At 40.2% G+C, this 23,489-nt stretch overlaps 1 protein-coding gene across 1 annotated transcript in view; it reads right to left on the bottom strand.

Annotated features, from left to right (window-relative positions):
* Positions 1-2,615: 2,615 nt before the first annotated feature.
* The window catches only part of CDC20B (cell division cycle 20B), a 60,815-nt gene continuing 39,941 nt past the window's right edge, over positions 2,616-23,489 (bottom strand). Inside the window, exons 7-12 of the mRNA XM_061129494.1 lie at positions 19,853-20,049; positions 18,471-18,565; positions 16,093-16,318; positions 11,335-11,460; positions 10,113-10,230; positions 2,616-2,716 (exon numbers count right to left, since the gene is read on the bottom strand). Coding sequence (XP_060985477.1) covers positions 2,616-2,716; positions 10,113-10,230; positions 11,335-11,460; positions 16,093-16,318; positions 18,471-18,565; positions 19,853-20,049 — 863 coding nt within the window. The remainder of the gene's footprint in view (positions 2,717-10,112; positions 10,231-11,334; positions 11,461-16,092; positions 16,319-18,470; positions 18,566-19,852; positions 20,050-23,489) is intronic.

The following is a 23,489-nucleotide window of genomic DNA, read 5'->3' as shown; positions in this document are numbered from 1 at the left end:
TATTTTTCTTAAATGAGAACCTTGTTCACATACCAGTATTAATTGAGAGAAGTAATCTTTGGTCCTTTGGTCATGTCATAGTCTCATGAGATTTTTAAGAAAGATGTAACCATATCAGAATGGTGGGGGACACTTGGAAATGGTCTCACCATTTTGCTCCTTTCCCTGCTAAACTTTTTCTATAGTTCATACTTGGCTAAATAAGATCAAATGACAGCCATTATCTTAAAAAAGAAGAATGTGCATTACAGGGATGTATCTTATTTGCACTTTTGGTGACCTAAAATTTTGTAAGATAAGAATTACTAGCACTACCAAGCATATTTTCTGAGTTTAAAAACAGGGGAAAAGAACAGAATACATTGTTAATTTGTCAGGAGAGTCCTACCACTCCTTGTATTTACTATTCTACTTTTCAATTATCAAGGCATTTATTTGGTATTATTTTTTTGAAGAGAGATATTAAAGGAGTGTGTGTATATTGGTAAAAGCCATTTATGACAAAGTAAAGAAATTAATCAATGTATATTAGTTGACACATGCAAAACATTCCAGAGGGCACTAAAAAAATATAACATATGCCCCCTCAACTCCTCAATATAATTTTGTGAAAGAAATAAGCATGCTAAAGTTTAAATAAACAAAGATTCCCATACTAATAGAAGATTTTTTAAAACAACTAGAATAGTTATATTAACACAAAGTAGGTGACACAGGCTGATACCAAGAGTTCAAAGCCAGGTAACATTATTTCAAAACAGAGGACAGGACTTATGTGAAGGTACAGAGCAAAGGAATTGAGGAGCAGGAATTCCAGACTAGAAGATGAGAGCTCCAACAAAGGCATAAGGCAGGAAATCACAGAACAGCCCAGCGATAACACAGGAGGTAAGTGAGGATTAATGTTAAAAAGAACAGTGACCTGATGGAGCTTGAAGAAACCTTAGCAGTTATCAAATCCAAAGCCCTATTTGCAAATGTCGTGGCATACCTAAGGTCACTCAGTAAGTTTACGGCAGAGCCTAGTTAAGTATAGGTCCCCTAACTTCAGATTCTGGGCTCTGGACTCCGAGGTTGAGGTCGAGGAGGGTTAGATAATGGGGAGTCACTGAGAGTTTATGAGCAGAGGGCTGGGGAGGATCAGCACAGTGCTTTTAGAAATTAAACCTAACAGTAATGTGGAAACCCATTAAGAATAAAGACAGGAAACCAGATAGAAGGCTGCTGCTGCTGCTAAGTCGCTTCAGTCATGTCCAACTCTGTGCAACCCCACAGACGGCAGCCCACCAGGCTCCCCCGTCCCTGGGATTCTCCAGGCAAGAACACTGGAGTGGATTGCCATTTCCTTCTCCAATGCATGAAAGTGAAAAGTGAAAGTGAAGCTGCTCAGTCGTGTCCAACTCCTAGCGATCCCATGGACGGCAGCCTACCAGGCTCCTCCATCCAGGGGATTCTCCAGGCAAGAGGACTGGAGTGGGTTGCCATTGCCTTCTCCAGGTAGAAGGCAATTGCCACAAATTTGTCATCAGGTGTGTAGGACATTACTAGGGTAAAACAAAAGATAGAGAACAAGGGGTAAACTGAACAACCAGGAGGCTCCCTGAGTGATGGAATGACTAGGGTAAGATGAGATCATTAAGACAGAAAAGGGAGTCCCAAGTAAGTCTTTGTCTGAGAGGAAATAATCCATATGCTTAATCCATATTACAGTTAGTCACTCAGTCATGTCCGACTCTTTGTGACCCCATGGACTATAGCCCACCAGGCTCCTCTGTCCATGGAATTCTCCAGGCAAGAATGCTGGAGTGAGTTGCCATTTCCTTCTCCAGGAGATCTTCCCACCTCAGGTTTCGAACCCAGGTCTCCCACACTGCAGGCAGACTCTCTATCGACTGAGCCACCAGGGAAGTCCTATGCTTAACATAGAGGAGCACCTTAATCAATATTTAAATGAGTAAGTTGTGCTTATTCAAGTGAATAAGTTGTGTTTTTAATGTACTGAGTTTGAGCTAAAGACAGAAAAGGATCTCAATGAAGAAATAACCAAGGGACTTCCCTGGTGGTCCAGTGGTTATGACTTTAAGTTTCCACTGCAGGGGCTTGGGTTTGATCCCTGGTCAGGGAACTAAGACCCGTGCATGCCGTACCACGTAGCCAAAATAGAAATATATATATAATACATATATATAATACATATATTATATATTATATATATATATATATATATATATATATTCAGAGACCCAAGTATAAGGCTGGAGCTTGGGAGAAAAGTGAAGTGGGAAAGACGAGTTTAGAAATAGTTGCGGTAGATATTCTTGCGACTATAGCAGTGAAAATGCATCTCTAACAAGGAAGAGACAGAGAGAGAAGAAGAAAAGGCGAGAAGGAGGAAAGCAGAAAGAGAAGCACAGAATGAGAGACAACGTCTGGAAGTTGTGGTGGGACGAAACAGAGCCAGTAAAGTAACCTGAGAAAAGGTCAGGGAACAGGCATTCACCTCAGGAAAAGCACCATCTTGTTTGAGCCTCATGATAATGCCATGGAGAAGGCAAGGCCAGTATCATTATTCTCATGTCAAAATGAGGAAGCTGAAGCTGGGAGGGGCGGAGTGACTAGCAGCAATTCCATATGCAGGCTGTGCCATCCGCTGCAGCAGAAAAGACGCGGGTCTGGTCTGGACTCAAAGCCAGGTGGAGCACTCGGCCTCGGTGGTCTGTGGGAAGATAGACAAGGCAGCTCATGTTCCACGTGTCAAGGGCTGTTGCCTAGGACTGGGAAGCAACCTAAGCTGGGGACCATGAATCCCATCCCAGGATAAAGGGCTTCTCCAAACACCTGCCACATTCAGGGCTGGTGCTCCCACTGCACCTTTGCCAAGAAAACACAGTCAGCGTGGGCTCTGGGAGACACCCTAAAGTGGCCAAGGTTCTGCTTCACCATTCCCCTTCAGAGTGTTTCCCCCTTGTATTAGATCCCTAGGGCTGCTGTAATAAATTACCACAAGGTAATTTATTTATTATTTACTACATGGCTTAAGACAACAGAAAAATATTCTCTCACAGGCCAGAAGTCCCAAATCAAGGGGTTGGCAGGGCTGGCTTCCTCTGAAGACTCCATTCCCTGCCTCTTCTAGTTCTGGCAACTGTTGACTATCCCAGAATGGTGGCCACATCACTGCAGTCTCTGTTTCCATGGTCAAGTTGCCTCCACATCTGTGTGTCTATTCTCCTCTGTGTGCCTCTTATAAGACACTTTCTGTTACATTTAGGGCCCATTTGGACAATTCAGAATGATCTCATCTCAAAATTCTCAACTTAATTACACCTGCAAAGACCCTTTCACCAAATAAAGTCACATTCCCAGGTTCCAGGGACTTTGACTTGGATAGCTCTGAGGGGACCAGCTTTTAGTTCCCCACAACCTCATGCCTTCTACCATTATTAGTTCTGTATTCTCTATTCCACCAACACTCAGGAATTCCCACGGCCATGTTCCTACCACACACCCCATTCCTCCTTTTATCTTCCCCTGAAAGTAATCCCTTGAGAATCTCGGTTTCAAGAAGCTAATCAAATAAACTCATGCCGCTTAAGGGAAAAGGACACAAAAATCTATCCAACAAAGTAAACATGAGCCTTTTGTGTGAAATTCTGAGGACAATACCCCTCTTTCTGTTATCCAACTGGCCATTTCTCAAAGAACATTCTATGGGACAATAGTTTTATATGAGGTTGTTAGGTATTTAAAGATGAAAAGAGTCTTTAATGATCATGTTAATTTGGAAGCTCCAAGTTAAGGAAATTAAACAGGATTCCTTATTTCAAAACTGCCATATGCATTATAGGGCTTCCCTAGTGGCTCAGTAGGTAAAGAATCTATCTGTAATGCAGGAGACACAGGTTTGATCCCTGGGTCAGGAAGATCCCCTGGAGGAGGAATTGGCAAAACATTCCAGTATTCTTGCCTGGAGAATTTCATAGACAGAGGAGCCTGGTGAGTTACAGTTCATGGGGGTCACAAAGAATTGGACACAACTGAGAGACTAACACTTTCATATGCATTATAAATATTTGGGAGAAGAGGTTATAATAGGCAGCATTTCTGAAACTTACTTGGTCCTTTTGACTTGAGCATCTTAAAGGACTAATGTTCCTCAGAAAATATTTTGCAAAACCTATCCTAATCCAACAATGACTTTCATGATCAAAACTTTACACTGAAATAGATAAAGCTGACTCCACGAAAGAAAGCTGGGACTAGGACAAAGGAGGAAAGACGGAGGGGGATATGTTTCTGACTGGGTAGGTATTCGGGGGCACAAATAAAATCAAATGAGATGGGTGGTCACCCCCTCATAGAGCAGTACAGCTTACAACTCAATTGAAGCTGGAATTTTAGAAATAATCTTGTTCTCTGACACAAGATTCTCAACAGCAAAGAGTATAGCTACACTATTTCACTCCTAAAGGAGACATTTCTTAGATATTTAGGGCTTTTTCCACCTACACACAGAACTCCCAGTGCTTTCCTTCATGCATACAGAGACACACACAATATGCACAGAGAAATGCCCCCAAGGACACATGGGATTGGCCCTAGGCATGTTGGTGCATAAAAAATGTTTAAATTCATCGATATAATGCCATCCTTTAATTTAGAGTTGAAGAAAAACTTTAAGAATATCAAACACTTTGTTCAAGGTCACACAGCTGGTTAATGACAGAGCCAGAACTAGAATCCAGTTCAAAGCTTTAACTGTTTACCATGCCCCAAACCCAGCATAAAGAAGAGTTTCTTTTTCTATTAAAGGCCAGTATCCATTATTATGCTGGGAAAGACTGAAGGCAAAAGAAGAAGGGGTGGCAGAGGATGAGATGGTTAGATATCTTCATCATCTCAATGGACATGAATCTGCACAAACTCTGGGAGATAGTAAAAGACAGAGGAACCTGGCATGCTGTAGCCCATGGGGCCACAAAGAGTCAGATAGGACCGAGTACTCAAACACACACACACACACACACACACACACACACACACACACACACACACACACAAGACATATAAATGAAAAGCAACTTAATTTAGTTAGGAAATTTGGAAAACTCAGCAGTGGCCACAGGACTGGAAAAGGTCAGTTTTCATTCCAATCCCAAAGAAAGGTAATGCCAAAGAATGCTCAAACTACTGCACAATTGCACTCATCTCACACGCTAATAAAGCAATGCTCAAAATTCTCCAAGCCAGGCTTCAGCAATATGTGAACTGTGAACTTCCAGATGTTAAAGCTGGTTTTAGAAAAGGCAGAGGAACCAGAGATCAAATTGCCAACATCCACTGGATCATTGAAAAAGCAAGAGAGTCCCAGAAAAACATCTATTTCTGCTTTAGTGACTCTGCCAAAGCCTTTGACTGTGTGGATCACAATAAACTGTGGAAAATTCTGAAAGAGATGGGAATACCAGACCACCTGACCTGCCTCTTGAGAAACCTGTATACAGGTCAGGAAGCAACAGTTAGAACTGGACATGGAACAACAGACTGGTTCCAAATAGGAAAAGGCGTACATCAAGGCTGTATATTGTCACCCTGCTCATTTAACTTATATGCAGAGTACATCATGAGAAATGCTGGGCTGGAAGAAGCACAAGATGGAATCAAGATTGCCGGGAGAAATATCAATAACCTCAGATATGCAGATGACACCACCCTTATGGCAGAAAGTGAAGAAGAACTAAAGAGCCTCTTGATGAAAGTGAAAGAGGAGAGTGAAAAAGTTTGCTTAAAGCTCAACATTCAGAAAACTAAGATCATGGCATCTGGTCCCATCACTTCATGGCAAATAGAAGGGGAAACAGTGGAAACAGTGGCTGATTTTATTTTTCTGGGCTCCAAAATCACTGCGGATGGTGATTGCAGCCATGAAATTAAAAGATGCTTACTCCTTGGAAGGAAAGTTATGACCAACCTAGACAGCGTATTAAAAAGCAGAGACAATCAAAAAATGGGCCAAAGAACTAAACAGACATTTCTCCAAAGAAGACATACAGATGGCTAACAAACACATGAAAAGATGCTCAACATCACTCATTATTAGAGAAATGCAAATCAAAACCACAATAAGGTACCATTACACGCCAGTCAGGATGGCTGCTATCCAAAAGTCTACAAGCAATAAATGCTGGAGAGGGTGTGGAGAAAAGGGAACCCTCTTACACTGTTGGTGGGAATGCAAACTAGTACAGCCGCTATGGAAAACAGTGTGGAGATTTCTTAAAAAACTGGAAATAGAACTGCCATATGACCCAGCAATCCCACTTCTGGGCATACACACTGAGGAAACCAGATCTGAAAGAGACACGTGCACCCCAATGTTCATCGCAGCACTGTTTATAATAGCCAGGACATGGAAGCAACCTAGATGCCCATCAGCAGATGAATGGATAAGGAAGCTGTGGTACATATACACCATGGAATATTACTCAGCCGTTAAAAAGAATTCATTTGAACCAGTCCTAATGAGATGGATGAAGCTGGAGCCCCTTATACAGAGTGAAGCAAGCCAGAAAGATAAAGAACATTACAGCATACTGACACATGTATATGGAATTTAGAAAGGGATAACGATAACCCTATATGCAGAACAGAAAAAGAGACACAGAAATACAGAACAGACTTTTGAACTTTGTGGGAGAATGTGAGGGTGGGATATTTCAAAAGAACAGCATGTATGCTATCTATGGTGAAACAGATCACCAGCCCAGGTGGGATGCACGAGACAAGTGCTCCGGCCTGGTGCACTGGGAAGACCCAGAGGAATCGGGTGGAGAGGGAGGTGGGAGGGGGGATCGGGATTGGGAATACATGTAAATCCATGGCTGATTCATATCAATGTATGACAAAACCCACTGGAAAAAAAAAAATAAAAATAATAAAAAAAATAAAAATAAAAAGCAGAGACATTCCTTTGCCAACAAAGGTCCGTCTAGTCAAAGCTATGGTTTTTCCAGTAGTCGTGTATGGATGTGAGAGCTGGACTATAAAGAAAGCTGAGCACAGAAGAATTGATGCTTTTGAACTGTGGTGTTGGAGAAGACTCTTGAGAGTCCCTTGGACTGCAAGGAGATCCAACCAGTCCATCCTAAAGGAGATTAATCCTGGGTGTTCATTGGAGGGACTGACGTTGAAGCTGAAACTCCAATACTTTGGCTACCTGATGCGGAGAGCTGACTCATTTGAAAAGACCATGATGCTGGGAAAGATTGAAGGCAGGAGGAGAAGGGGACAATGGAGAATGAGGTGGTTGGATGGCATCACTGACAATGGGCATGGGTTTGGGTGGACTCTGGGAGTTGGTGATGGACAGGGAGGCCTGGCGTGCTGTGATTTATGGGGTCGCAAAGAGTCGGACACTACTGGGCAACTAAACTGAACTGATACCAATGCTTTAAAATTAAACCTAAAAAGAAAATTCTATTCAATAAATATAATCAGTGATAAATACTCATGCATTCTTTATTATGTGCATTAAGATGAAAAGGAAGGAGGGAGAGAAAGTGGAAAAAGGAGTAACAGGGGGAAAGTCCCAAATCTTTTATAGAACAGACTTTGAAAAATATCTTCATTTAAAAGATGGACAGCTACTTCCAGAACTTGTTAGGAAAATGGTCTTTGGATGGAAACAAAAGCATTCTTGAAATACTTCTTTCACAGTCATGACAATCTTAGTTTACAGGATAGAAGGAAATGCCACCTATTTCAGATGAAGTTCTTCTTTAGAATCTACATCCCCACGTTCCAAGAGTACTGTCACTGGAAGCATTGACAGGTTGGTTTTCTTTATGCAGCAACAGCCATAAATGAGGCCATGTACTGACGCATGTGTGATGGACTGATGGAACCTCATCAAAGGCCAGATCTCACTTATAAGCTAGAAAGTTACCTACTGCTGTTTCAAAGCTTAGAAATTACAGCCTTGGCGATGGGGGTGGGGGGGGTTGGCGGGGTGGGTAGGAGGGGAAATTATTAGGCATCTTTCTCCTATAGCCAGGTGGATGAGAACCTCTTTAACTAAAATTTTCCTCCAGAGAATTATGACTGTGGGTAACAGGATAAGAATTACTGAAAGCATGACCATAATTGAGAATAGCTTCTTTCCAGCTTTTTGACCACAATTCATTGTCAAAACTACATGTGGTGACCCCATACATCTACATGCAAATGTACTGATAACAATGACAAAAGTTTCATAAAATAAAACCTACTTTTCCATTTTTCCATTCTATACCATTCTATTTCTTTTTTTTCAATGCTGATCTGGACCCACGATGGAAATACTGACTCACAGTAAAAACACATAGAAGCTGAAGACCTCAGCAGCCCCACACCATGTGGCATTGCCCCCTGAAGGGTGTTCACAGAGCAAGATCTTGAGATGTTCCCATACAAACACTTTCCAATGAACTTGGGAAACACCAAATGGTTCCTCTAGGAGTCCCAATACATGTAATGTATCAAAGGCTTTGAGACATCATTAAGAAAGAAAATCTGCTCTTATTTAACTCAGAATTTCCAAATTTATCTGACCACATGATGTGCATTTGTAAAACAATCTTCCTGCTAAATACTTTGGGGAAATATTGTACATAGAAGAAACTACTGAGTCAGAGATGAAAATTAGTGTCTAAAAGTTCAAAACTAACTGCATCTTCTCCAACCAAAAACATTTTAAAGGAAGTAGGAAGGGTTAAATATACTCTCTGCTGTCTAACATAAAAAAAATTCACAAATCATTAAAACTAAAAAGTATAACTTATTATGACCAGAGAAATGGAAAAAAAAAAAATAAAAGCACTAATACCTTCTCTATTCTGAGCATCAGCAAATTCATGCAAAAGTTATCTATCAGTACTCCCACCTAGGTTTTAAGGCTTGATTTAAAATGTTTCCATAAACTAAAAAGGTCTGGTAAATTGTAATTAATATATGCAAAGGACCACTTCATGCTTCTCCTACACCCATTCTGGCACTGAAGTGGCTGTCAAGAGCTGTCTGTATTTTTATTCACCAAGTCACACAGTATAACAGCTGAAGGATGGAAAGTTATTTTGAGGCCAAGCAGAGCTCCAGCCAGGCTGAGCAGCAGAAGCAGGAAGACCCTCTGTTAAGGTGTTTTGTCGTTGCCAAATAACATTCCCAGAATCTCCAGAGAGTCATGGCATCATCACCACATAATATCGTATATATTTGACTTTTGTCTATCTTCTCCCACAGAAGTATAGGCTCCATGATGGTAAAGATAATGCCTGTCTGGTTCACCTGTGTATGCCCAGCACCATCAAAATTGCCGTACATAATAGATGCTTAATATTAATAAATAAATGTTGAATAAATACATTTCAGGGATGACCAGAAAATGAGTTGAGTGGCAAAAGGAAGAAGACAGAATATATAATCAGAGGTCTACAAGAGACTGGATGTCAGTGCCCTGTTCCTTCAACAACCAACACTTCTATTTTCCTCAGCCCTCACTTAATATTTCAGATTGCACCCAAAGGTAGTTTAAGACTCTTGAGAACAAGGCCTGAGTCTTGTTCTCCATCATGTAGTCTTGCTCTCAAGAAGTAGCCAGTAAGTGTTTACAGAACCACACCAGGAAACAACATCAGTCTGTCTTGAAAGGGCAGAGGCTCCCCCAGAATCTCATGCTCTGGAATGGTCTTCCCACATAGAATAATGTCTCACCCTTTTCATATTTTCTTAACTTCCACACATTACAGCACTGTTGGGTTCTTCTTCCAAATAGGGTAAAATGAGTTACAATGCTAACTCCAGAGTTCAGAAACACAGTTTGAAAACTGCCCACAATTATCACTTCATCATCCCTACATGTATGCAAAAAAAAAATGACCATTATAACTGATGAACAATCTTAGTCAAATTCAGAAACACTCATCTATCCCTGAGGTGTGGTAAGTAGGGTTTTTTCCTCTGATAAAATATATACTTCAAAGAATGAGAAGAAGAAAATCTTCTACCCATGGCTTTTTCCACCAATAACAGCTCACCTTGCAATAGGTACATGTCATTTTACCTACCTCTATACTTACCAAAAAATCCACGTGACCTGGCCAGACCAGGACAGGTCCACATAGTCACATCATTCTTGGGAGAACCTTGGCCAGTTGCAATCTCCTTTGTCTTAGGTAGCCAGGTTAGGGAACAAATCTGTAATGATGACCCCCAAAATACAGAATTGTGACAATTTCTGATTCATTGAATGTATTTTAAACTAAGTCTAGGCAGTATGCTCTGTCCACATCTACTTTCCAGTCTACATATAGGGTTAGGGTATTAGAGGAATTATGTTAGTTCCAGGAAAGTTTATCCCAAAGCAACAAAAAACTAAATATACAAAGAGATTTAGGCACAATGAACCTATGAATTGAAGTGAACTATGATTATTTTATTTTCTTGGGCTCCAAAGTCACTGCAGTCAGTGACTGCAGCCATTAAATGAAAAGACACTTGCTCCTTGGAAATCAAGCTATGACAAAACAAGACAGTGTGTTAAAAAGCAGAGACATCACTTTGCCGACAAAGGTCCGTATAGTCAAACCTATGGTTTATCCCGTAGTCATGTGTGAATGTGACAGTTGACCATGAAGAAGGCTGAACATCGAAGAATTGATGTTTTCGAACTGTGGTGCTTGAGAAGACTCTTAACAGACCCTTGGACTGCAAGTAGATTAAACCAGTCAATCCTAAAGGAAGTCAACCCTGAATATTCATTGGAAGGACTGATGCTGAAGCTGAAGCTCCAATACTTTGGCCACCTGATGCAAAGAACTGACTCATTGGAAAAGATCCTGGGAAAGACTGAGGCAGGAGGAGAAGGGGGCAACAGAGGATGAGATGGTTGGATGGCATCATCAACTCAAAGGACATGAGTTTGAGGAAACTCAGGGAGTTAGTGATGCACAGGGAAGTCTGGTGTGCTGCGGTCCACGGGGTTGCAAACAGTCGGATACAACTTAGCGACTGAACGACAACAGCATGATCACTGTCCAGTCAGACTGCTCCCAAGTTTCAGAGTTAAAGCAGAGCTGAGAAAGAAAATGAAAAAAAAAAAAAAATGGATACACAAGTTAAATTAACTTGCAACTCACAGGTGAAAAGGGTTTTACAAAAAAAAAAACTTCTTAGGAGTTGAAACTCCTATAGATTCGGCAGCTAAAGAGAGGTGTGTTTGGGTGCTATGCTCTATCATATATCATTTTCACAAGATTCTAGAAGATCAGAATGAAGGTGAACCCCAGGAAAGACATTTACCTGTGAGTTTGTGCTTGGGGTCTGGATGCTCTGTCCAGTATTTATGTCCAGGATGTGTAAGCGTCCATCCTTCATTCCTCCTCCAACAGCGAGGACTTCAGTCTGCCAGGGACACCAATCAATGGCCTTTAAAGTTCCAAATAATCACACAGGTAGGTCAGCTTTGGAGGTGAACTCATGAATGAGATGCACACATATAACCAGAAGTTCCAGAGTTCTGCTCCCATGGCAGATCTCCAGAGCCTCTGATCCAAAGGCAAGAGCTACAGCCCTCTCCAGAGAATACTTCTCATGGACTGGAAATCACCTATTGGTGTCTTCTTCAAATTTAGGTAACAAGTGCAAGTATTTCAAACAAAAAAACTACACAATAATACGTTTGAAAAGCTACATTCAACATATCCACCCAGCTTAGGACTGATGCCGCAGGCGGCCCAGAGGAAGGCAGCACATCCGGCCCAGCAAGCACTACAGTGGAAGTGTGTGGCTAGAGGAACACAGACATGGGCCACAGTTCTGAGCTCGTCTTCGAGTTCTGTAATCTCTTCACAGCTGTTTCTTCTGCAAATATTCTGATATTTACTACATAGATGCCAACTTTAAACATCAGTATTTTTACTGACAATCAGAATTAAAAAAAAAAAAAAAAAAACATATCCAATGGGGCAAAAAATCTGCTGCTAAAATAGTTGACATGTACCTCTAGAATCTGATCACCAAATGCAGTCTTCCTCTGGTTTGTCTACCTGTGTCCTTAGGTTCTAGGTCAGAGAAGGGAACAGAAGAGAATGGAGAGCTACACCTGCTTGCTCGCAACACAAAAATCTTATGTTTCAAATCCTAATGAAAGGTTGCTGCTACGAGCTATGAACGACACCAGGATTCGTGTCCTCCGGAAGAGAGGGCCAGAGACAAGGCTTGATCATTCAGAGCTTTTGTGTAGCAAAGCTTTATTGAAGCATAAAATAGAGAAAGCTTCTGACATAAACATCAGAAGGGGACAGAAACAATGCCCCCTTGCTAGCTTTTAGCAAGGTGTTTTGTACCTGTTAGCAACTTGCTAATCAGATAAAGGAACACCTCAAAACTGAGACAGTTGCACCAGGCCCCTCTCCCACAACATGCATTTGAGATAGCACTGACACAAAGTGAGTCATCCCCAGTCATAAAGCAATTGACATGAATCTTGAAGAAAGGCAGATTTCCAAGCAAATACATTAAGTTTCCTTAACATTGCTTAAGAGAACATTTCCATGAGTAAGAGGTACTGGTTTGTTGACCCATTATCGGTTCAAGGTTTGAGTCTTAGGCGAACCAATTTGAAGAAAGGCAGATTCCAAGGCAAATACATAGTTTCATTAACATAGCTTAAGAAAAGCTATGTTAACATTTCCATAAGAAAAATCACATTGTTTAGCTCAAGGTTTGAGAAAAGTTAAGTTCAGGTTGAACCAGGTGTTGCCATGATAAGACAGGATTAGAAGAGAAAAGAAAAAAAAAAAACTTCTGCCACTTGCAGTTTATTTCCTCCTGCCACCTGGGGACCTCCGGCCTTCCTACCAAGGCTGTTAACCCTCTCACTAATACATTTTAGAAAATAAAATTGCCTATTCTTTAGTTATAAATTACTATTGCTAATTCTGATGTTTTCACTTATACAGTTTCCCATGTTTAACATATTTTTCATAATTATAATTTTTAATTATCCCGCAATATTCTATCATGTTATTATACTCTAATTAATGTTTGTTCTAATGTTACACTCAGGTTGATTTTTTTTCATTTGTTTTTTGTTCCAAATGGCAATATTTTTTTGGCTGCACCACGTGCAGCTTGTGGGATCTTAGTTTGCCAACAAGGGATCAAACCCGGGCCCCCAGCAGTGCAAGTGCAGAGTCCTAACCACCATACCACCAAGGAATTCCCTGATCTTCATATTATTTTCATTTGGTTTGCACTGGGTTGGGTTGAGCTTTTAGGAGAAAGCTGTGGGGTAGGGGGTTGTATTCTTTGTTTTTATAAAGAATACTCTAATGAATATATTCTGGCATATGTCTTTGTTTCCAATATATTATTTTTTAGGTAAATTCCAAGTTTCAGAAGTGCTGACATAAATTTTTCCAAATAGTAGTAACTTTTTACAACACCAGAATCAGATGAGTACACTAATCTCATCCTCAGTTTAAGCTCATTTATCATTAAAAACTAATCTCCCATCCCACTTGCCCTTCTAGAAACTTTGCCAACATCCTCCATCAATATGTAGAATCTCATTCTCCTCCCTTTGAATCTGGGAGGGCTTGGGACTGGCTTGCAAACAACTGAATGCACCAAAAGTGTCACTACCTGGCTTTTGGAATTGGGTCATAAAAGGTGATGCTGTTGCAGGAAGGGGGAACCCTTCCAGGGCCTGAAACTGGGCTCTTATCTAATACTCAGAAATGCATTGTTCGAGGAGACAAAAGTGCTGACAAAACAAGAGATTTTATTGGGAAAGGGCACCCGGGTGGAGAGCAGTAGGCAAGGGAACCCAGGAGAACTGCTCTGCCAGTGGCTCACAGTCTCCGGTTTTATGGTGATGGGATTAGTTTCTGGGTTGTCTTTAGCCAATCATTCTGACTCAGAGTCCTTCCTGGTGGTGCATGTCTTGTTCAGCCAAGAGGGATGCCAGAGAGAAGGATTATGGGAGGTAGTCGGACCTGCGGTGTCTCCTTTTGACCTTTCCTGAACTCTTCCAGTTGGTGGTAGCTTATTTGTTCCGTGTTCCTTACCAGGACCTCCTGTCATAAAACAACTCATGCAAATGGTTACTATGGTGCCTGGCCAGGGTGGGCAGTTTCAGTCAGTGTGCTTCCCCTAACAATGCCACTTGCACCTTGCTCTCTGAAGCACTGGCCCTGCTGCCCTGAACCACGAAGTCCACCTCTCTTAAGGCAGCCAGTGGTAAGGAAGCCCATGTGATAAGACTAGTCCAAAAATGTAGAGAAGCTCTGAGACCACATGAAGAGGGAAGGATGACTGGCCAGCCAACACTGTCCCAGCTCCTAGCACTTTCAGCTTCAGTCACTGCCCGACTGCAACCTCATGAGAGACCCTGAGCCAGACTGCTCAGAAGAGCCCTTCCTAAAGTCTGACCCACAGAAACCATAAAAGATAATAAAATGATTATGTTAAGCCAGCCACTAGGATTCAGGGTAATTTGTTACATTAAAAATAGATACCAGAATAAATATAATTAGAAACCACAGACAATGAAATATGATTGTAGTTCATACAAGAAAGACAGTGAAGAACTCTAATCAGCCAAACTTCATTCAAAGTAAAGACCTTGGCCTTGTATTATGAATAAATGTACAATTTAATTTTGAAATTAAAATTGAATTGAAATAAAATATTTGTTGAATAAAATAAATTAAAATTAAAGATTTACAATATATATGTACTATTTCTCATGGTTACCTGCCTTAATTGTCTTTTTCAAATAACCATTCCATTACACCCCTTACTGGGCTGAATAAGAGAGCTGTTTCAGTAAGCACAAAATTTTGCATATAATTTGAAGAGGCTGAGAAATTCTCCTGAGCCCAGGAACCTCAGTGTTATCACAGGATGAATATTAGTATTTTTTATATTTATTAGCAATCATTCTCTTCAGTATCCTATTTCTAATTAGCTTTTACTACAAACAGGCTGTTTTGGCAAAACTAGAAGCTCCATCATGAGCAGAATCACACAGATGTCAACATCTGAAGTCTGCTCGTTACACTAATTGGTTAGTCTGCGGTGCCTGCAAGAACATTTACACTAGTGACTGTTCTTATGATCCCCCAGGTAGTAGATGCTACAAGGCTTGGCTTGTTCAAGTTTCCAGAAACTCTGTCAACTTAAAAAAATGCACAGCAGGAAGAGTTGTGAGTAAGTTTTACTTGGAGCAAAATAAGGACGATAGCCCAGGAGAGAACAGCTCAGATACCTCTGAGAAACTATTCCAAAGAGGTAGAGGGAAGGTCAGTATATATGTGATCTTGGTGAAGGGGGAGTACATGCACTCAAGCACCTATTTTCTAAAGTAGGTTTCTGCTAGTCACAAGGAGCAGTCGTCACCATGAAGGATTTTAGTGCTTTTCTAGATGTGGGAGATGTAAGAATTGGGCTCAAAAAATCAGCTCCTGAACTATCTGAAGACCTGTTCTGCCTGTTTTCCCCAAGCACACTGCTTCATTTCTGTTCTTCACCCTGAACTCCTTTTTCGCTAAGCTAAGTCACTTCAGTCGTGTCCGACTCTGTGATCCCGTGGACTGTAGCCTGCCAGGCTCCTCTGTCCATGGGATTCTCCAGGCAAGAATACTGGAGTGAGTAGGTGTTACCTTCTCCAGGGGATCTTCCTGACCTAGGGATCAAACCTGGGTCTCCCACATTGCAGGCAGATTCTTTACCATCTGAGCCACCAGGGAAGTCCTTCAGGGGATATTGAAAATCAGCAGCTGCAGCGTTACATGATTTAATTCTTATAGAGGTAGATGGCAAGAGCCAATGGCAAGTGCCAATTTGTAGTCGACAATATCTTAGTTCAATTCACTGTATTTCTGATAAGACATCTAAGAATTTAAGCAGCTCCTTGCAGGAAGCAGCTCTCTACAAGAGAGCTTTTGCCTTGACACTTTATCAAAGCTATATTTTAACTAACCTTTTCACCAGATGACCCCAATGCTTAACCACCAGCCCAAGCATACCTTTCAAAACTGTTGAATTTCTTACCTTGACTGCTGTAGGTTGATGTATGACTTTTAGTGGGTGGCCCTGTGTGTTTGCACCTGGATCACGGGGCCATATAGTTAGAAGTCCATCACTACAGCCACTGGAAAGCAGCGTGCCACCTGGTGCCCACTTCAGCCCACACACAGCTTGTTTGTGTTGAAGAGTTCCAACACGGTGTTGGGCTACCCGAACGTCGTGATGATAAACACGGCCCAGTCTCGACCCACTGCCAAGAGGTAAAGGGGCAGGTTAGGACAGAGAACTTGAGCCCTATTGCTGCATAAGCATAACATGAAGAGAAGTATTGTTCATGCTCTTGAAAAACCCCTTAGGATAGATTCAAAACATAGACATTTCTTGACTTAATAAGGATGAAGTATACTGTCTGGGTGATTCTTCTCACAAGTTAAGTAGATTTGCCTGACAGTTTCAAATCTGGATATTAAAAATATATCCTTTGATAGATATCTCCAATGGCTTTAATATGATGCAGACAGGCATGGAAAAGATAAATTTAGAAGATTATCATATTTTCCCAGATAGTAGTTTATGTATTGGACACAGGAAATATTACTTTTCTGGAATTCAATACCTCATGTTATCTCAATGAAATGGTGTATATACCATATATCTGTTAGACATAGAAATGTATTGTTTCCTTTTTCTAGTAATCTGCAGATGTACTTGTTCATTCTACTATCATCTAAAAAGATTATAAAACTGTCTGAAAGTCACAACAAACTGCAATATGATTCAAAATCACTGGATAATGTCTCTACTCTAAGTGATTTGAATCCAAATGATGATAAAGGTCCTATCACTCAAAGATAATGAATGATACTGATAATGATTTCTGCACTAGTTTTCTCCACAGAGAAAGTAAATAAGTGCCTACAATTATTTCTTGAAATTTCTCAAAGTCCAGTGTCAGATTCCTAAAAAACTACTTAGGCTCAGCCCTGAATAGCATTCTGATGAACTACACAGACTCTGCAGCCAGACCACCTGGTTCAAAACATGACTCTTCCCCTTATGCTAACCATGTGACCTCAGGCAGCTGTCACAGTTTACTCCTCAAAAAAAGAGGGTACGAGGGATACAAACCACTTTGTAGTATTATTGCAGGGATTAAAATACAGTTATACACATCAAGAGTTAGCACAGAGTACTCCAAACATTTTGAAAGTGAAGTCGCTTACTCGTGTCCAACTCTTTGCAACCCCAAAGACTGTACCTACCAAGCTCCTCCATCCATGGGATTTTCCAGGCAAGAGTACTGGAGTGGGTTGCCATTTCCTTCTCCAGGGGATCTTCCCGATCCAGGGATCGAACCCAGCTCTCCCGCATTACAGGAAGACGCTTTAGCTGCTATTATTCTAAGAAAATATTTGTTCATATTCCTCATGGATAATGAAACTAAACTTACCCAGTGTAGATTGTAAAAGGAACCCAAGTGTAGAATTGACTTGGCTGCAACAACGCCTCAGGGTAAATATTTATTCCTTTATAAGGGCATTTTGCGTAAGTAGTTTTAAGTATGGCTATAATCACAAAGTTTTGAAATCTCAATTTACGTCTGAGCTACTGAAAGAAATTATAGAAGGCTTTGAGTTTTATTTAAGAAACACAGTATGAAGATGTATGACTTATTAAATAAATATTTAGATTGATTATGTAGGCTCACAGGGACAAGTCACTTAACTTTTCTAGTCAAAAAGAAGTAGTTAGACAACTAAATCACTAGTTCTCAAAAGTGAGGAAGCATCAACATCACTTGAGAAATTAGAAATGTGTATTGTCAGCCCAACATCAGACCTACTGAATCTCAAATTCTCAGAGAAAGGGCAGCAATCTGGGTTTTGAAGAGCATTCCAGGCCATTCTGACACATGGTCAAGTTTGAGAATCACTGAACTGGTTATTCTATGAGGTTCCTTCCTTCCAGCTCTAACCTCTGTGGGTCTGTGAATTGGAATTATGCCCCCAGAGAGCTTAACATATTCCCCATAAGTGATACTGACATCAATAAATACTGATTTCAACAAAATATCCCTCTATCAAGTATTACTTGTTACAGAGAAACTTTCTGCTTAAACAAAGTTTTACATTTTACTTTAATAATCATTTCACCTGTAAATCTTGAGCCTCACAATCCCAGTACGAGCACACGCTGCAGACACGGAGCCACCATGGAACATGTGGCCCCTGGACCACTTACATCACCAGGTCTGAACAGCTGACAGCTATGGCAGGATCGTGACTGTTACTAATCATGTCTGTCTGGTTTTACTTTGGTTTTGGTTTCAAATTTTATAGTTCTGTTCACCTGTAATCAGTTGGTGATGCAAACGTAATTGGTTCCAATAAGATGCTTCTCACCTGCTGAGGATATAATGATTCCAGCTTAGAGCCCCAACTACTGATAAATGGCCAAGCATATTTCTCAGTCGCTTTTTAGTGACCACATCCCATAACTGAAAAAAAAATGAAAAAGCATGGTTATGTAGCATTTTCACAACCCACAATCTTCTCAAAGAGCTAATAGCCAGTTAGTGTTGATACAGCCAGCTCTTGTGCTAAGTGAAAGTTCAGCACCTCTAACCCTAAAGCAGTTTTCAATGCTGTCTGCATATTTGGATCATCTAGGGAGCAGAGTTTGGGTGCTAGATATTCTGATTCAATGGTGGGAGTAAGAGCCTGGGCATACAGCATTTACTTTAAAGTTCCTTAGGTGAATTCAGTCAGCTGCAAAAAGTTGAGAATCACTGTTTGACACTTCTAGTTCCTTCAAACCATGGGAATTCCAAAGCTGGAAATCCACCTACAGTTATCAACAAATAAAATTTGAGGGCCTACACAATTTCTAGAGTCAGGAATTCCATTTATTGCTAAGAGACTCCTTTCCTGCCAGCTATAAAAAATATTGTAACCCATATTAGGAATGAGAACTTTGGCATAAGAAGAAATCATGACATGACCCTCATAGGATCATTACAGAGATGAAAAAACAGTAGAGCCATCTGTGGCCCTCCAAAGTCATTGGGCACCCAAGCAACATTGTTTATCTGTTGCTAATAAACAATAATAATAACACATGAGAAATAAGATAGATTGATAGAAACTTGCTAAGCTCCCATTTTAGATAGCTAATTTAGAAAAAAATTAACTACTTTTAAGTAACTCCTGATTTTGGCTTTCGGTAAGAAAGGAGGACTGGAAGGATATCTATTTCAGTTTTAGGACTTCTCTCCAAAGTTCTAAAAACTGGGGCTCTCATAAGCCCACCTTTAGTTTGAGAGAAAAAAATGAGGGGATAAAAGGAAATGTGACACAAAGAAAGATTCTGTAAAAAAACAAAGCAGAGTATCCCTATATCCTCATTAAACAGCATTCAGGGAAGACCCAGAATGGCATAACCTCTTACTCCCCATAGCTTCAAGCACCACATCTACTATAAGTTTCTTTATTTTATCAAACCTGTTATTAAAAGTCAATCTTAGGGACCTCCCCGGTGGTCCAGTGGTTAAGACTTCGCCTCCCAATGGAGAAGGTATGGGTTTGATCCCTGGTCAGGGGGCTTAGACCCCATATGCCTTGCAGCCAAAGAAACAAAACATAAAACAGAAGCAATGCTGTACCAAATTCAATAAAGATTTTAAAACTGGTCCATATTAAAAAAAAAAAAAGCTTTAAAAAAGTCAACCTTAGTTATCTAGCAACTATACAGAATACATTATGAGAAAGAAAAAGCTGTCCAGTACCTGTACTTCTCCCTCACTGGTGCCAACTGCCAGGCAGGTTCCCTCTTTAATCCAGGACACAGAAGATATATAGTTACAAGTGAGACTTAAGTATATATTTTCAATTCTGTTGTGATTATCCCCTTTCCAGATGTATACGGAAGATCCAAGGGCTATGGCAACAAGATTTTGAAAATTCCAGTCCAGGATATTCAGATCTATAAGAAAGCATTTCAGATTGGGGTGATCATACAGCCAAATAAAAATATTTTCAAACAAAACAACTTTACTTATAGGTAGAGGAGAAAGATTAATAATTTCCCCACGGTCAGTTGAAAAACAGAATCATGGATCCAATCAGATTATTAGAAGTTCAAAAATGAAAGCTGGAATAGAATCTTACATCAAGATATACAATAAAGCTTATATCAAGATAAGCAATAATGCTTATCATTTATGCTCTTATATACTTATTTAGAGGCATTTAGAAAACTTGGCAGTTTAATCTACCATTATAAGTAATACATGGATTTCATCTAACAGATCATTAAAGTTTAAAAGCACATAATTCTTATGGAGACATCCTTGGACCTAGAATATACAGATGAGAGTTGCCACTACCATTTCTAACCAAAAGACAACCTAACTACAGTAAATCTAGAAGAGGTGGTCTCTGGCTTATTTATGATACCTGGAAGTTCTTAGTATTCTCTATCTTACACTCTAAGAATTACATGAGTGCTCAGAGAAACCATATCTGCATGACCACATACTAAGCCATACCTAATCTTATTTCTTACAAGACAGAAACTCCTATCCTGATTGATACACATCAGTATGAAACTATGAATCTCACCAGTTCCATCAGAGCAGTCTAAGCTCCCTATAGCTCATCTCTCCCACCAATGCAAACTACAAACTCTAAACAAAATTCGAAAAACAAACAAACACCTGAGAACTCTGGAAAATAGGCAAAAGCAGGTAAACCAAGTTAGGGAAGTGAAAACTTGGGGAGGCAATCCACCCAGGGGTGAGTTTTCCACTCTTCTCCTTACTTAGCTTTACACTGAGGGTAAGCCCCAATCATAGAATAACAGCAGTAGTTCGAACTCTAATAGAAAGCCTACCTTGTTTCTGGTCAAAGAAATCAGAGAAAGGAGCTCAAGGTGGCCAAAGTGTGAGGAGAAAGCCTGGGAGGGGAGAGGACCACAGAAAAGCATCCTCTTTTCTGTGAGTGTATGAACCCACACACACCTCAGCCTAACCCCAAAGTGTGTAAGTACAAGGAAAACTCATATTATTCAATCTAAAAAACATGGAGGAAAAAATTTTTTAAGAAATGGACAGAACCTCAGGGATTGGTGGAATAAGACGCTCAGTCGTGTCCAACTCTGCAACCCCATGGGCTGTAGCCTACCAGGCTCCTCTGTCCATGGGATTTTCCAGGTGAGAATACTGGAATGGGTTGCTATTCCTTCTCTAGGAGATCTTCCCGACCCAGGGGATTGAACCTGGGTTTCCCGCACTGTAGGCAGACAACGTATCTAACATATATGTAATTGGTCTTGGAAACAAGAGAACAAGGTTTCATATGAGTGCTCCCCAGAAACCATAGAGACCAAAAGTCAGTGTAACATCTTTAAAATGCTGAAAATATATCTGGCAAGCCAGAATTCTATATCAGGCAAATATATCACAATAAGGGTAAGAGAAGCCTTCAGTAAGAGACCTGATCTGCAAATACTAACAGAAGGTTTTTTTACTGAAAGTAAGTTATATAAGAGGAACATTTGGCTCTTTGGGAATGGAGGGGAATGTTATAATTGGTAAATATTTGGGTAAATATAAGGACCATTTTTCCCTCACACAAATATATATGGCTTTTTAAACTAAAACTTTTAACAATGGTTAAGTTTTCAATGCATGTAAATTTAAAACATAGACAACTAAAGTGACTCTCCCAAAAAAGCTGAGAGTTGAGGAAACACATGACTGCAAGATTTTTACATGTTGTGTGAAATATGCAGCAGTAATTCTAGGTAGACTGAGAAAATTTAGACTGCATTGCAGTCCCTAAAGTAATAACTAAAAACATGATACAAGGAGATATAGCCAGAAAGCCAACAGATCAACTAATGTAGAAATCGGAAAGAAAAGATGTCCAAGGAACGAGACTTAGTGCACTTTGAAATTTAAGAGGCCAAGAGACAGAAGAGGAGGGAAATCAGCAAAAAAAAAAAAAAGAAAGAAAGAAAGAGTGACCAATTGCCTCAAATGTGGTTGACAGAGTTAAGTAAATGAGCTCCAAAAAGTGACTGTGAGATTTAGCAGTGAAGAATTTGGGGTGATGTTACAAAGAACAGTTTCAATGGAATGGTGAGATTTAAGGACTGACTAACAAGGATTAAAAACAAAATGGGGAGAGAAAATAACAAATTGTGAATTATAGACATCTTTTGACAGGTTTTGCTGTCAAAGGGAGACAAAAGGGGTTATGGCCTGAAGGGGAAGTGGGGAAAAAAGGTTTTTGTTTGCTTTTTAATATGAGTGGTGTGCTTTTTAAACATCTCTTGAAATGAATTCTTCAGTTTTCATTAGTCATGGCAAGAAATTCTCTTAGAGAAGGAGGTATAGGAGAAGAATGATAGGGGAACTGTTCCCTTTAATGATTTTGTGTTTTTCCTACTCGTTCCTCTCTGCAAACATACCACAGAACCAAACCTCATCCCTCTGCTCTTTCTCCCTCACCAGAAGAGCTCACCCTGGCTGTCAGCTTCAAATATAGTCATCTGACCTACACTCCAGCCTTTCCCCTCTTTCACCAACCTCATTTATAATGATTTCCCAGAAACTCTTAAATGTCTCACTGTTCCCTCAAATGTAATACTGCAAGAAAAGTCTTCCCTCCTCATACCATTTTTCCTGCTAACTTGTCTTCTTGGTGACATCACTGCTTCAAAACTTGGAATAATCTTAAATTTATCCCTCCTCCCATATATTTTTCCTCATGCAGAGAATAGTCCCTTATTTTTTCGTAACTCTCCTACTAAATGCATTCTGCATACTCTGCCGTGAATTTTCCTTTGATGTTTCGCCTAGTTGAGAATTCCCACAACAAATCTAAAAATCTGCTTCAGACTTTGAAATTTCTCTATAATCTGCATCAACCCCTATTCCCCACTCCCCAAAGTATCCTCCTCACTGCCATTGATTATCATTAATTACCAACATCCTGCCTTTGTTCATGTTGCCAACATTGCTAAAAATGCTGTCTTCTCTTTTCCACTCCTCCAAGCCTACCCATCTTTTGAAGACCCATCTCAAGTCTTAGTATCTCCACAAAGTCTTTCCAGACAACTCCAAAGATCACCAAACTATATATAGTCTTACCGCTCCTTATACCCCACAATTTACTGTTTATACTCTATATTGGCATGTTGGCAGCAGTTCAATGTGGGTTAGTCTCATCTTCCCAACTAGATCGCAAGCTAGAGACATAACAAGAAACTAGGGACAGACAGCCAATATGGTTGTTTACTGGTAAGATTTATCCATGTTTAAAATATAAGCATAAGAGTAGGTCATCATTTATATAATTCATTTTATTACAGTAAAAATGTGTGTTTCTTGTGCCTCACCAAGACAAACAATGCCCATT

Source organism: Dama dama, chromosome 25 (assembly GCF_033118175.1).
Source record: "Dama dama isolate Ldn47 chromosome 25, ASM3311817v1, whole genome shotgun sequence".
Lineage (NCBI taxonomy): Eukaryota > Metazoa > Chordata > Mammalia > Artiodactyla > Cervidae > Dama > Dama dama.
This window is presented reverse-complemented; position numbering and strand designations above follow the sequence as displayed.